The sequence below is a fragment of the Anolis carolinensis genome, chromosome 6 (assembly GCF_035594765.1).
Source record: "Anolis carolinensis isolate JA03-04 chromosome 6, rAnoCar3.1.pri, whole genome shotgun sequence".
Taxonomy (NCBI): Eukaryota; Metazoa; Chordata; class Lepidosauria; order Squamata; family Dactyloidae; genus Anolis; species Anolis carolinensis.
The window spans coordinates 2,778,523-2,793,087 of NC_085846.1; the positions used below are offsets into that span (position 1 = coordinate 2,778,523).

At 44.2% G+C, this 14,565-nt stretch overlaps 1 protein-coding gene across 1 annotated transcript in view; it reads left to right on the forward strand.

The window, feature by feature from the left end:
- The first annotated feature begins 11,533 nt into the window (after positions 1-11,533).
- The window catches only part of tsc22d4 (TSC22 domain family member 4), a 29,761-nt gene continuing 26,729 nt past the window's right edge, over positions 11,534-14,565 (forward strand). The window contains exons 1-2 of the mRNA XM_062984555.1: positions 11,534-12,807; positions 14,251-14,417. Coding sequence (XP_062840625.1) covers positions 12,040-12,807; positions 14,251-14,417 — 935 coding nt within the window. The 5' untranslated portion in view covers positions 11,534-12,039. The remainder of the gene's footprint in view (positions 12,808-14,250; positions 14,418-14,565) is intronic.

Here is a 14,565-nt window from a genome sequence, read left to right on the forward strand (position 1 = left end):
GTCACAACACTCTGTCGGGAATGGCAGTCTGGCTGTCCCTGCTCCCCATTAGGCTGTTAGGAATAGTGGGAGCTGGAGGGCCGAAGTTTGCCCATGCCTGCTCTAGGTGCGCTGGCCAAACTGGTCGCAGGATGATGCGGCTAGCGTTTGAGACCCCTTTGCCCACCTTCCATAAACCCAGCCTGTTTATGAGATGATTTTTTTTCGTGTCAGGAAGAACCGGAGTTGCTTCTGGAGTGAGAGAATTGGCCGTCTGCAAGGACGTTGCCCAGGGGATGCCTGGATGTTTTGATGTTTTACCATCCTTGTGGGAGGCTTCTCTCATGTCCCCGCATGGAGCTGGAGCTGACAGAGGGAGCTCATCTGTGCTCTCCCCGGGTGGGATTCGAACCTGGCAGCCTTCAGGTCAGCAACCCAACCTTCCAGTCACGAGGCTTTTATCCCCTAGGCCACCAGAGGCTCATGATGACAACTGATTTCCCCACCTGCATAAAGCCAGGCTACCCTGATGAAGAGATGATGGGAGAGACGATCCACAACACTCCCGGGCCCATTTCCCCCATAAAGCCAGGCTGCTCTGGCCACAGGACGATGGGAGTGGCAGTCTAGGCATTATTTCCCCCTTCCATAAACCCAGCCTGGTTGGGAATTGCAGCCTGGATGTCCCTTTGCCCATAAATCCAGGCCACCCTGACCAGGGGAAGATGGGAGTGCCAGTCCAGGTCCTCCCCACTTATACAGGGACATAGGTTTTGTTTTTTGGGGGGCGGCATTCACATCAGCTGAAGAAAAATTTTCAGTTTTCCTATTGAGAAAAGCCTTGTTCTACCATGGAACTCCCTGCCACAGTGTCACGACCCAGGCTGCAGAGCACCAATAACCATACACAGAGGCCAGAATCTATCTAATATCTTTATTAAGGGAATATATAAAGTTAATAAAAGCAAGTGTAGGAAATAGTTCAGAAGTAGACCTTTCAGGGAAGGTCAAAATTAGTCCAAAGAAACAATGTCCAGTATGAAATATTAAGGTCCAAAGTTGTAATCCAATAACCGAAACACTCACTTTGCCAAGCAAAGTGAGGGGAGATGACAAGGTCCTTTAGTCCATGAAACTTGAGCAAGGCTAGGAAGTAACTTGATTCTTGGAACACAAGGCTTGAAACAAGGCAACAAGAAACGAGGAGCAAGAACAAGATCCGTGGTAATTACTTGGCAAGGTCCAGGAAGCAAGGCAAGATCCGGGGAGTAAACAAGGCTGGGAGCGGAGGCTTGGAAACAGGAACGAGGCTTGGAAGCGGGAGTAGCGCTGTCCACACACACTACTCCAGTAGCTGACGAATTGACTCCGCAAGATTCCTAAAGGGCAAGGAACCTAAATAGGTTCTCGTTTTCCCACCAAGGAACACTTCTCTGGGGAATCAGAAACGAAAGTCAATCTCTGTGCCCAGATGTATGACTCCCTAAAATTTCTCATGGGAGCAGGCTTAATCATCTGAATGCTTTGCTGCGATTCTCAGGCTTCTGCGATTAGCCTGCTGAACTCCTTTTTGTTGCTGATAATAATTACGGCGAGAAAATGGGGGATATTTTGACTCAGGGCTTGTTTGGCAGATTTCTGGAGGACAAACCTCCTGCAGGTGCAAGGGCTCCAATTCTGGCTGGGAAAGTTCCCTTTCTGGCTGAAATGGTGGAAAACCCAAGTTTTCCTCTTCATCCGTCACAACAGCACTAGGAACGGGACTACATGGCCCATGAGTCATCACACACAGGACCCAGGGATGGATTTCTTTAAAAGTGGGGTTAAAGCAGGGGATTGAGGGCTTTCAATGACTTTCTCATCCAATGCCAATTGAATTCCTTATATTTATATCTCATTCTTAAAATGCCCCACAAACCCGATCAATCAGTGCTCCAAAACACTGATATTCTTATTACAGTCATTGTTCAACTAGGATTTGGAGACCAAAATAAGACATACATAGTATTGACAATTATAACCCTCCCATTTATAGTTTGCTTATTATGTAGAGACCAAACTATCACCCCCCCAATAGTGATTGATTTGCATAAATATTATTATTAAGGACCAGTTCTCCCAACTTGTAGCTGGACTCCGATTTGGAGCGGATCCTTTTACGGCTACGAAACGAAACCTGGCCTTCCCCGTTCACCCTCGGTTAATTACAACTGGGAAAAATTAATCTCATGATGAACATGACGGGCCATTTCATTTGTGATGGACGGATTCTTCTTCCTTAGGTTTATATTTACGTCTGCCTAAACCTTAGATGGACTTTAATGGAGGGTGAGATGGATCAGCCTAGTAATGGCCAGCCATTAGCTCTACTACACTACACGGTGGGATTAATGCCGCTTGACACCACTTCAAATGCCAGGGCTCCAGGAAACAACTCTTTCCTTAACTATCTATATATATAAAAGGGTAATGAAATTTCGGCCTAGGACAAAACAACAAAACTACACATCCCAGAAACACTAAACTTGGCAGCACAACCCCTCATCCATGCCTCTACGTTCATAAAACAAAAAGAAAAGAAAAATAAAGTCCGAATTAGAGGGAGAAGGAATAATTGTTTTTATCCAATTGCTGCCAGTTAGAAGGCTAAGCTCCGCCCACTTGGTCTCCTAGCAACCCACTCAGCCCAGGCGACAGGCAGAGTTAGGCCTCACTTAGGCCTCTTCCCCACTGCCTATAAAATACAGATTATCAGATTTTAACTGGATTATATGGCAGTGTAGACTCAAGGCCCTTCCACGCTATATAACCCATTTATAATCTTATATTATCTGCTTTGAACTGGATTATTTTGGCTCCACACTGCCATATAATCCACTTCAGTGTGCATTTTATACAACTGTGTACAAGGGGCGTCATATAATCCAGTTCTAAGCAGATAATATAAGATTAGAAATATACAGTACAGTCTCACTTATCCAACATAAACAGGCTGGTAGGAAATTAGATAAGTGAATATGTTGGATAATAAGAAAGGATTCAGGAAAAGCCGATTAAACATCAAATTAGGTAATCATACAAATTAAGCACCAAAACATCATTTATACAACACATTTGACAGATAAAGTACAGTAGAGTCTCACTTATCCAACATAAATGGGCCGGCAGAACGTTGGATAAGCAAATATGTTGGATAATAAGGAGAGATGAAGGAAAAGCCTATTAAACATCAAATTAGGTTATGATTTTACAAATTAAGCACCAAAACATCATGTTTTACAACAAATTTGACAGAAAACGTAGTTCAATGTGCAGTAATGCTACGTAGTAATTACTGTATTTATGAATTTAGCACCAAAATATCACGATATATTGAAAACATTGACTACAAAAATGCGTTGGATAATCCAGAACGTTGGATAAGCGAATGTTGGATAAGTGAGACTCTACTGTAGTTCCATGCACAGTAATACTATGTAGTGATTACTGTATTACAAATTTACCACCAAAATATCACAATGAATGTAAAACACTGACTACAAAACATTTACTACTAAAAGGCAGACTGCGTTGGATAATCCAAAACGTTGGATAAGCGAATGTTGGATAAGTGAGACTCTACTGTAGTTCCATGCACAGTAATACTATGTAGTGATTACTGTATTACAAATTTACCACCAAAATATCACAATGAATGTAAAACACTGACTACAAAACATTTACTACTAAAAGGCAGACTGCGTTGGATAATCCAAAACGTTGGATAAGCGAATGTTGGATAAGTGAGACTCTACTGTAGTTCCATGCACAGTAATACTATGTAGTGATTACTGTATTACAAATTTACCACCAAAATATCACAATGAATGTAAAACACTGACTACAAAACATTTACTACTAAAAGGCAGACTGCGTTGGATAATCCAAAACGTTGGATAAGCGAATGTTGGATAAGTGAGACTCTACTGTAGTTCCATGCACAGTAATACTATGTAGTGATTACTGTATTACAAATTTACCACCAAAATATCACAATGAATGTAAAACACTGACTACAAAACATTTACTACTAAAAGGCAGACTGCGTTGGATAATCCAAAACGTTGGATAAGCGAATGTTGGATAAGTGAGACTCTACTGTAGTTCCATGCACAGTAATACTATGTAGTGATTACTGTATTACAAATTTACCACCAAAATATCACAATGAATGTAAAACACTGACTACAAAACATTTACTACTAAAAGGCAGACTGCGTTGGATAATCCAAAACGTTGGATAAGCGAATGTTGGATAAGTGAGACTCTACTGTAGTTCCATGCACAGTAATACTATGTAGTGATTACTGTATTACAAATTTACCACCAAAATATCACAATGAATGTAAAACACTGACTACAAAACATTTACTACTAAAAGGCAGACTGCGTTGGATAATCCAAAACGTTGGATAAGCGAATGTTGGATAAGTGAGACTCTACTGTAGTTCCATGCACAGTAATACTATGTAGTGATTACTGTATTACAAATTTACCACCAAAATATCACAATGAATGTAAAACACTGACTACAAAACATTTACTACTAAAAGGCAGACTGCGTTGGATAATCCAAAACGTTGGATAAGCGAATGTTGGATAAGTGAGACTCTACTGTAGTTCCATGCACAGTAATACTATGTAGTGATTACTGTATTACAAATTTACCACCAAAATATCACAATGAATGTAAAACACTGACTACAAAACATTTACTACTAAAAGGCAGACTGCGTTGGATAATCCAAAACGTTGGATAAGCGAATGTTGGATAAGTGAGACTCTACTGTAGTTCCATGCACAGTAATACTATGTAGTGATTACTGTATTACAAATTTACCACCAAAATATCACAATGAATGTAAAACACTGACTACAAAACATTTACTACTAAAAGGCAGACTGCGTTGGATAATCCAAAACGTTGGATAAGCGAATGTTGGATAAGTGAGACTCTACTGTAGTTCCATGCACAGTAATACTATGTAGTGATTACTGTATTACAAATTTACCACCAAAATATCACAATGAATGTAAAACACTGACTACAAAACATTTACTACTAAAAGGCAGACTGCGTTGGATAATCCAAAACGTTGGATAAGCGAATGTTGGATAAGTGAGACTCTACTGTAGTTCCATGCACAGTAATACTATGTAGTGATTACTGTATTACAAATTTACCACCAAAATATCACAATGAATGTAAAACACTGACTACAAAACATTTACTACTAAAAGGCAGACTGCGTTGGATAATCCAGAACATTGGATAAGCGAATGTTGGATAAGTGAGATTCTACTGTAATATATACCACCATACTTCGCCATAGCAACGCGTGGCCGGGCACAGCTAGTATCCTATAATAAACTTTTTCCAGGGGGGAGGAAGCCTATTATTTTCCCAATTTCCCCATTCTTTCTTGGCTTTTCTAACCTGGTGCTTTTGCAAATAAAGTCAATTAGAGAAAGGAGAGGGGCGATGCTGCCCCCTCCTGGCCACATGGGGAACTGCATAATTATTTATTAGCTCTCATGGAAAAGGCAGGGAGCTCAATACCTCCTCCAGGCCTCCAGGGGGCAGCAGTGCTCCATTAGAATTAATGCAGTGAGGCCCACTTAGTCTTGGCTCCATGCTATGGAATCCTGGGAGATGGAGTCTGCACTCACTGGCAGAAAAGGCTCAAGACTGAATGTATTGGCCAGAAACACTCGATTGTGGTGAGTTTTTCAGGCTGTATTTTATTTATTTACTTATTTACAGTACAGTAGAATCTCACTTATCCAACACTCGCTTATCCAACGTTCTGGATTATCCAACACATTTTTGGAGTCAATGTTTTCAATATATCGTGATATTTTGGTGCTAAATTCATAAATACAGTAATTACTACATAGCATTACTGCGTATTGAACTACTTTTTCTGCCCAATTTGTTGTCTAACATGATGTTTTGGTGCTTCATTTGTAAAATCATAACCTAATTTGATGTTTAATAGGCTTTTCCTTAATGCCTCCTTATTATCCAACATATTCACTTATCCAACATTCTGCCGGCCCGTTTATGTTGGATAAGTGAGACTCTACTGTATTTATATTCCGCCCTTCTTTCTTAGGGCAGATCACATTGCACATATACATGGCAAACATTCAATGCCATTAGACATAAGACATATATAGACAGACACAGAGGCAATTTAACATTTTCCAGCTTCCGGCGTCGATTCCGGCCACAGGGGGAGCTGTTGCTTCACCGTCCACTTGTGACACCGAGTTCTTGTGGACTACTTCCTCATTCTTTTCTGCACACTGCTGGAAGGTTCTATAGTCTCATAAATTAATTAAATTAGCCTCCCCACATAAAGTGGTACCTACCCGTATATACTTGAGTATAAGCCGACTTGAATATAAGCTGAGGCACCTAATTTTACCACAAAAAAACTGGGAAAACATTGACTCCAGTATAAGCCAAGATACCAATAAAATTACATTAATTGAGGCATCAGTAGTTTAAGTGTTTTTGAATCTTTACGTCAAACTGTAATTTAATATATGTGTGTCCAACTCTGATTAAATCGTTATTTTCATCTTCTTCAATGTAAATGTGCTTATGTATCTTTTTTTAAATAATAATACTGAAATAATAAATGTAATAATAAATGCAGTAAAATAATAAATGTAATAATAATAAAAATAGAGTGAAATAAATGTAAAAGTAACAACAATAATAGAGTAAAATAATAAATGTAATAATGATAATAATTAATAGAGTAAAATAATATATGTAACAATACCAATAATAATAGAGAAAAATAATATACCATATATACTTGAGTATAAGCCGACCTGAATATAAGCCCACCAGGAGCCTCACCCGAGTATAAGCCGAGGTGGTTTTTGTTTTTTCAGTCTTAAAAAAGGGCTGAAAAACTAGGCTTTTACTCGAGTATATATAGTAAATTTCCTACTCGAAAAATGCAACTGTCTTTTGGGCTGTTTAGGTCAACAGTGAGCTAGGCTATTAAAGGTTGGGAGCTCAATCCGACCCAGGCTGATTTCGAACTCATGACCGCTCGGTCAGTGGTGATTCATTGCAGCTGGCTACTAACCAGCTGCGCCATAGCCCAGCCTATAGCTCCATGGAACATACTATGGAAATATGAATGCACAATCTGAAAACAGACGCAATCCTAAACCAAGCATCATCATCGTGTTCTGAAAAGAAATAATTTCTTACACATACTTAAGGGAGATGAAAGCAAGAGACACAGCTTACGTCTCTGTTCTTCAGTAGGCAACAATAATTACAATAATATATAATAATATAATTATTATTAATATAATAATATATTATTAATATAATATAATATAATACAATATTGATAATATTATATTGTAATATGATATAATACTAATAATATTAATTATATATGATATATTGCATCTAATATTATTAATAATATTACAGTATATTGATATAGTACAATATAGTAATTTCATGCCAGTATTGTGCTATGCTAATAATATAATATTGTATGTAAATTTAATTTATAATCCGCTCTGAGTCCCCATCGGGGTGAGAAGGGTGGGATATAAATTTAGTAAATAAATAAATAACTAAACATCCAGGAATGACTGATTCGATTCAGAAGTTCCCATTTCCTACGCTTGTTCCAGAAACATTGACAGAGTCTTCACAACCTCTGAGGATGCCTGCCATAGGTGTGGGTGAAACGTCAGGAGAGAATGCTTCTGGAACATGGCCAGACACCCCGGGAAACTCATCTCAACTCAGCTAAAGATTTAACCTGCAACTCCCATGAGTTTTTGCAGTTCAAGATGCATTCATTTGACCTCACTTTGCAAGACCCAAACTGTGGATGATGGGATGGCAGGGAGGTCTCTCATAGCTTGAAGGCAATGAGCATCAGGCCTTGCAGAATATGAAGGGGGCAATAATGATAATAATAATAATAATAATAATAATAATACGCCAAGGGAGTAGAAAGCCTTTCTTAATTATTAAAAACTGAAAATAACCCCATACCATAATGGAGAATAAACAGGGAAATAGTGTGCATGGCCACCAGGTGGCAGCAGTGGCACATCATGCTCAGTATCAATAATAATATTACATGAACTTTAGGATAGTGATTTGTGTTTATGTGTCTTGTATATTCTTGTTTTGTCTTTTACTGTTGATATGGTCGGTGGACCAATCAATAAACAAATCTATCTTTTAATTATTATTATTATTATTATTATTATTATTACAGTAGAGTCTCGCTTATCCAACTTTCACTTATCCAACCTTCTGTATTATCCAACACAGTCTGCCTTTTAGTGGTCAGTGTTTTTGTAGTCAAGGTTGTCAATACATTGCGATGTTTTGGTACTAAATTTGTAAATACAGTAATTACTACATAATGTTACCATGTATTGAACTGCTTTTTCTGTCGATTTGTTGTCTTTTTTCTTTTTTATTATTATTATAATTTTATTTTATTTATTATTATTATTATTATTATTATTATTATTATTATTATTATTATTTTATTGTATGACACAACAAACAAGATAGATATGCTGGGTTTCATATCACAAAATCACAAGTCGAACACTTCCCAAGTGTCTAGGACTGTGTGATGTATTTTCGGATGATGCACGCAGATCCCAGTAGGGTGGCCTTTTGCAGTTGGCAGATCGTAATTTTGTCAATGCCTATTGTTTCCAAATGCCGGCTGAGATCTTTTGGCACGGCACCCAGTGTGCCCATCACCACCGGGACCACCTGCACTGGTTTCTGCCAGAGTCTTTGCAGTTCAATCTTGAGGTCCTGATAGCGGCTGAGTTTTTCCTGTTGTTTTTCGTCAATGCGACTGTCACCTGGGATGGCGACATCCATGATCCAAACCTTGTTCTTTTCCACAACTGTGATGTCTGGTGTGTTGTGTTCCAGAACTTTGTCAGTCTGGATTCGGAAGTCCCACAGTATCTTTGCGTGCTCATTTTCCAATACTTTTGCAGGTTTGTGATCCCACCAGTTCTTTGCTGCTGGGAGGTGGTACTTGAGGCATAAGTTCCAATGAATCATTTGGGCCACATAGTTGTGCCTCTGTTTGTAGTCTGTCTGTGCGATTTTCTTACAGCAGCTGAGGATATGATCCATGGTTATTATTATTGTATTACCTTTTGGTCGATTTGTTGTAAAACATGATGGTTTTGGTGCTTCATTTGTAAAACCATAACGTAATTTGACGTTTAATCCCTCCTTATTATCCAACATTTTCGCGTATCCAACATTCTGCCAGCCCGTTTATGTTGGATAAGCAGGACTCTACGGTATTAGATCCAGTCCAGTTCTAAATACCTAGACCCATAGGCCTGGGTCCCAGGCCCCCCTGCTTTAAAGGGCCAGCGCATGAAGCCAGTCCCTCGGCTGCCCTCTTGACCCCGTTCCCAGACGGCGGCCCTGTTCCCGGGGAGATTATCCCCGCCTTGCTTCCGATCCCAGTCTTAATAATCCCGTTATTTCCCTGTTTGAGACGGATTAGCCTCCTAGCACCTCGGCCCCTGCTCAGGACAATGACGGCCTTGGTTTGTATGGGTTTGTTTGTGTATAATCTTCCTAGGGGTAGAACCGTAGAGTTGTAGGGGGCGGTCACTCAGAGGGCATCTAGTCCAGTCCCAGAGAGAGAGAGAGAGACCCCAAACAGTTTGAAAGGACCCCAAACAGATTGGTTTCGTTAGCAAACATCTCAAGGTGCGTCTACACCAGGCATGGGCAAACTTCGGCCTAATGGGTTGCTGTGGAGTTTTCAGGTTATATGGCCATGTCCCGGTAGCACTCTCTCCTGACGTTTCGCCTGCATCTGTGGCTAATGGCATCTTGAGAGGTTCTGCTGGCAATGAAGCAAAGGGAGTATATATGCTATACCTGTGGAATAATGTCCAGGGTGGGAGAAAGAACCCTTATCTGTTTGAAGCATGTGTGAATGCTGCAATTAGTAAGCTTGAATAGCATTGAGTAGCTGTGAAGCTGCAAAGTCAGTCAGTGAGGGCATCTGCATAGAGATCTGCTGGAAATGGGGCAAGTGGAGTGTGTGTGTGTGTGTGTGTATGTGTACAGTAGAGTCTCACTTATCCAACACTCGCTTATCCAACGTTCTGGATTATCCAACGCATTTTTGTAGTCAATGTTTTCAATACATCGTGATATTTTGGTGCTAAATTCGTAAATACAGTAATTGCTACATAGCATTACTACATATTGAACTACTTTTTCTGTCAAACTTGCTATATAACATGATGCTTAATTTTGGTGCTTAATTTGTAAAATCATAACCTAATTTGATGTTTAATAGGCTTTTCCTTAATCCCTCCTTATTATCCAACATATTTGCTTATCCAACGTTCTACCAGCCCGTTTATGTTGGATAAGTGAGACTCTACTATATATATATGTGCGTGTGTGTGTGTGTGTGTGTGTGTGTGTTGAGTAACATCCAGGGTGAGAGAAAGAACTCTTGTCTGTTTGAAGCAAATGTGAATTTTGCCATTGGCCGGCCCAATTAGCATGGAATAGCCTTTCAGCTTCAAGGACTGGCTGCTTCCTGCCTGGGGGAAATCCTTTGTTGGGATCATACTACAGGAAAGAGATTTCAACTGAACATTAGGAAGAACTTTCTCACTGTGAGAGAGAGGTGTTCAGCAGTGGAACTCTCTGCCTCGGAGTGTGGTAGAGGCTCCTTCTTTGGATGCTTTTAAGCAGAGGCTGGATGGCCATCCATTGGGGGTGCTTTGAATGTCATTTTCCTGCTTCTTGGCAGGGGGTTGGACTGGATGGCTCTGCCAACAGTATGATTCTCTGAGGTGTTAGCTGGCCCTGATTGTTTCATGCCTGGAATTCCACTGTTTTCTGAGTGTTGTTATTTATTTACTCTCCTGATTCTCTACTCTCCTGAGTCTCCTGTTTTTAACACTGTATCCTGCTTGTTGATTTTAATGATTGTTTTTATTGATGTTGATGTTTTTTACTGGGATAATTGTTTTATTGCTTTGTTACTGTTTTGTTTGTTTTATCGGGCCTGGCCCCATGTAAGCCGCCCCGAGTCCCTTCGGGGAGATGGGGCGGGGTATAAAAATAAAGTTGTTATTATTATTATTATTATTATTATTATTATTATTATTATTATTATTATTATTATTCTAGAGTTTTTTAAATACCGGGAGCCAGATTGTGTTCCGTTTCATGGTTTCCTCCTTTCTGTTGTTCCCTTCCCTGTTATTATTTTTTATTTAGGGAGGGGACTCCAACCCCCAGAATCCCCACGTGTGCTAGGGAACCTTCCCAGGCCGGACCTTCCTCTGGCTGGAAGGGGGTGTGTCTCTGAGGCCCCTGCCCCTCCTCTCTGGGCCTCCCTGGCCTTGCTTTACTGGGCGCCGGGAAGGGAGGGGTTAAGGGGGGCTGGGCCAGCCTGGGGGGGAGGGCGAGGGAGGAGAGGGGAGGGGCAGGCAGTCAGCTGGTTGGGAAAGAAGGAAGGAGGGGCTGGACTTCCTTGCTGCTGCTGCTGCTGCTGCTGCTTCGGGTCCCACTTCGGTGCCTTGTCAACAGCCTGGAAGGGGGGCCTGGCAGGGCTTGGAGTGGGCCACTCGGGGTCGAGACCCCCCCAGACAGACCCCCCTTTCCCCTCCCCTTTCCCTCCCTTCAACCGGTTTTGGCTTTGTCCAGTTCGGCTTTGTCCGCTTTGAAGCCTGACTGTCCAGCTTTGGGGTCTGCCGGTCACTCCCCCTCTGTGACCCCGGCATGGGCCCACTCTGCAAGGGTGGCGTTGCCCCAGCCAGCTTCAGGACTGAGGCAGAGCCTTGCTCATCATAATCATAATCATAAGCCTGTATTTATATTCCGCCCTCTCTCTCTCCCCGAGGGGACTAGCTGGACTTTGGGGACAATGAGGAGGACGGTGCTGCTCCGGCCACCCCGGTGAAGCCACCGCACCCACCGCCTCGTTCTCGTGGACCATGAGTGGCGGAGGCAGGAAGAAGAGCGGCTTCCAGATCACCAGCGTCACTTCGGACTACGAGCAGAAAGAGGGGCGGGCCGACCCCAAGGCCGGGCCCGCCGAAGCTGAAGGGGATGGTGGCCTGCGGGCCAACGGTGGCAACAATGGGGTGGCCAGAAATGGCCCGTCGGCCCCCACCTCCCCGTTGACTGCCCCACCTTTTGCCCCTTCGCTGGTGTCCGGCTCACGCTTCCGGGTGGTGAAGCTGGACCCGGGCCCTGGGGAGCCCTACAAGCGCGGCCGCTGGACCTGCCGGGACTTCTACGACCCCGAGGCCGAGCCACACCATCCGCACCCCTTTGTGGGTCGGTTGGCCGAAGCCGGGCGACACCCACAATCCCTGGACTCCCGGCTGGAGGTGGCCGGACTCCTGGCCCATCCCCAGGGGCCTTTCAGCCCACAGCCTCAACGCCGAGGAGTAGTAGGAGTTGGCGGTGCCTACGCCACCCTGCAGTCCCAGCTGGTGCTGCCCCCGGCCACCTCCGGCCACCAGGCCCGCTCGGTCGGCGGAGGCCTCCCGGTCCTGGTCCGGCCCCACAGGACTCCCCCCAGCCCGGCCTCTCTCCGCAGCCCCTTGGCCGTCGTTCCCAAAGAGGCCGGGGACCCTGGGACCCTTGGTGTTGCCTCCGTTGGGGCCCCAGCCGTGCCTACTTTGGTGGTGGAGGAGCACCTCTTGCCCAAGAGCGTCGCACAGCTGATCCAGAGAGAGACCGATGAGCGGCGCAAGGTGAGGCTCTGGGGTGGTTCTCTGGTTGGCATCATCGGGGTCTATCGTGCTTCCATGCCTTCTGGATTCTCTGTTGGCATCGTCAGGGTCTGTTATGGTTCCATGCCTTCTGGGTTCTCTGGTTGGCATCATCAGGGTCTATCATCCTTCCATGCCTTCTGGGTTCTGTGGTTGGCATTGTCAGGGTCTGTTATGGTTCCATGCCTTCTGGGTTCTGTGGTTGGCATCATCAGGGTCTATCATGCTTCCATGCCATCTGGGTTCTCTAGTTGGCATCATCAGGGTCTATGATGGTTCCATGCCATCTGGGTTCTCTAGTTGGCATCATCAGGGTCTATGATGGTTCCATGCCTTCTGGGTTCTCTAGTTGGCATCATCAGGGTCTATTATGGTTCCATGCTATCTGGGTTCTCTGGTTGGCATCATCAGGGTCTATTATGGTTCCATGCCTTCTGGGTTCTCTGGTTGGCATCATCAGGGTCTATGATTGTTCCATGCCTTCTGGGTTCTCTGGTTGGCATCATCAGGGTCTATGATGGTTCCATGCCTTCTGGGTTCTCTAGTTGGCATCATCAGGGTCTATTATGGTTCCATGCTATCTGGGTTCTCTGGTTGGCATCATCAGGGTCTATGATGGTTGCATGCCTTCTGGGTTCTCTGGTTGGAGTCATCAGGGTCTGTTAGGGTTCCATGCCTTCTGGGTTCTCTGGTTGGTGTTGCCAGGGTCTGTTATGGTTCCATGCCTTCCTCGGTTATCGTTGCACTCCTTCAAGACCTTCCTGACTCAGGACGGCCCTCGCTTAAGGTTTCCTGGGCCAGCTCTCCTCGCAGTAGCTTCCCGGCGAGGCTGAGAGAGTATGACTCTCTCCCTAGGGTGCGGTTTTGAACCCAGGCCTCCTAGGCTCCTCATGCAACATTCAGAGCAACCATACTGTCTCTTTGGGACATTTGACAGGCCCTTTTCTGATGGGCTATTGTATGAATCTACAGCAGGTACAGGCAAGCTGCGGCCCTCCGGGTGTTTTGGACTTCAACTCCCACAATTCCTAACAGCCTACCGGCTGTTAGGAATTGTGGGAGTTGAAGTCCAAAACACCCGGAGGGCCGCAGCTTGCCCATGCCTAATGCAGCTTTGGGAAATATCCTACTTTTTTGTTATTCTGGGGCCTGTAGTCCAAAAAAACATGAATTTCCCAAGCCTTTGCCAAGGGAGGGTTCCTGACGCCTCTGTTCCTTGCTCCACCCTGCCCTGCTTTTCCTAGAAATCCCTCTCTGTTCTAGAACAGGCACAAGACCTGCCTTGTTTTTGTCCTCAGACGGAAACCTCCCTGGCCAAAAGATGGGGCGCCCCACACCTTTCCCACCTCCCCCTTGGGGCTTCATGTGGGGAGGGGGCCTGTGGGCTTTGATGGGTGTTGACGTGGGGGTCTCCTCTCTCCCCAGGTCTCCCCACGGCAGTCCCGCTCGCGGCCCTCCTCGCCGGCCCCGCCGCTCTTCCGCGACGCCAGCCCCAACCGCAGAACCTCGGACCCCTTTGGGTCTTCGTCGCCCTCGTCGGCCCGCTTCAGCCTGGCCCAGTCCATGTTTGGCATCGACAGCGATGACGACAGGTACGCCTTTGCGCCCGGTTGTGCCTGTTGAGGAAGGACAGATGGCCCGGCCTTCGGGGCCTGTTCTCCGTCTTGGTGCCAAGGCTTGGCAGCGCTCCTTGGGGAGGAGGGGCTGGGAGTTATAGTCCTCTGAAAGAGACGACTGCCT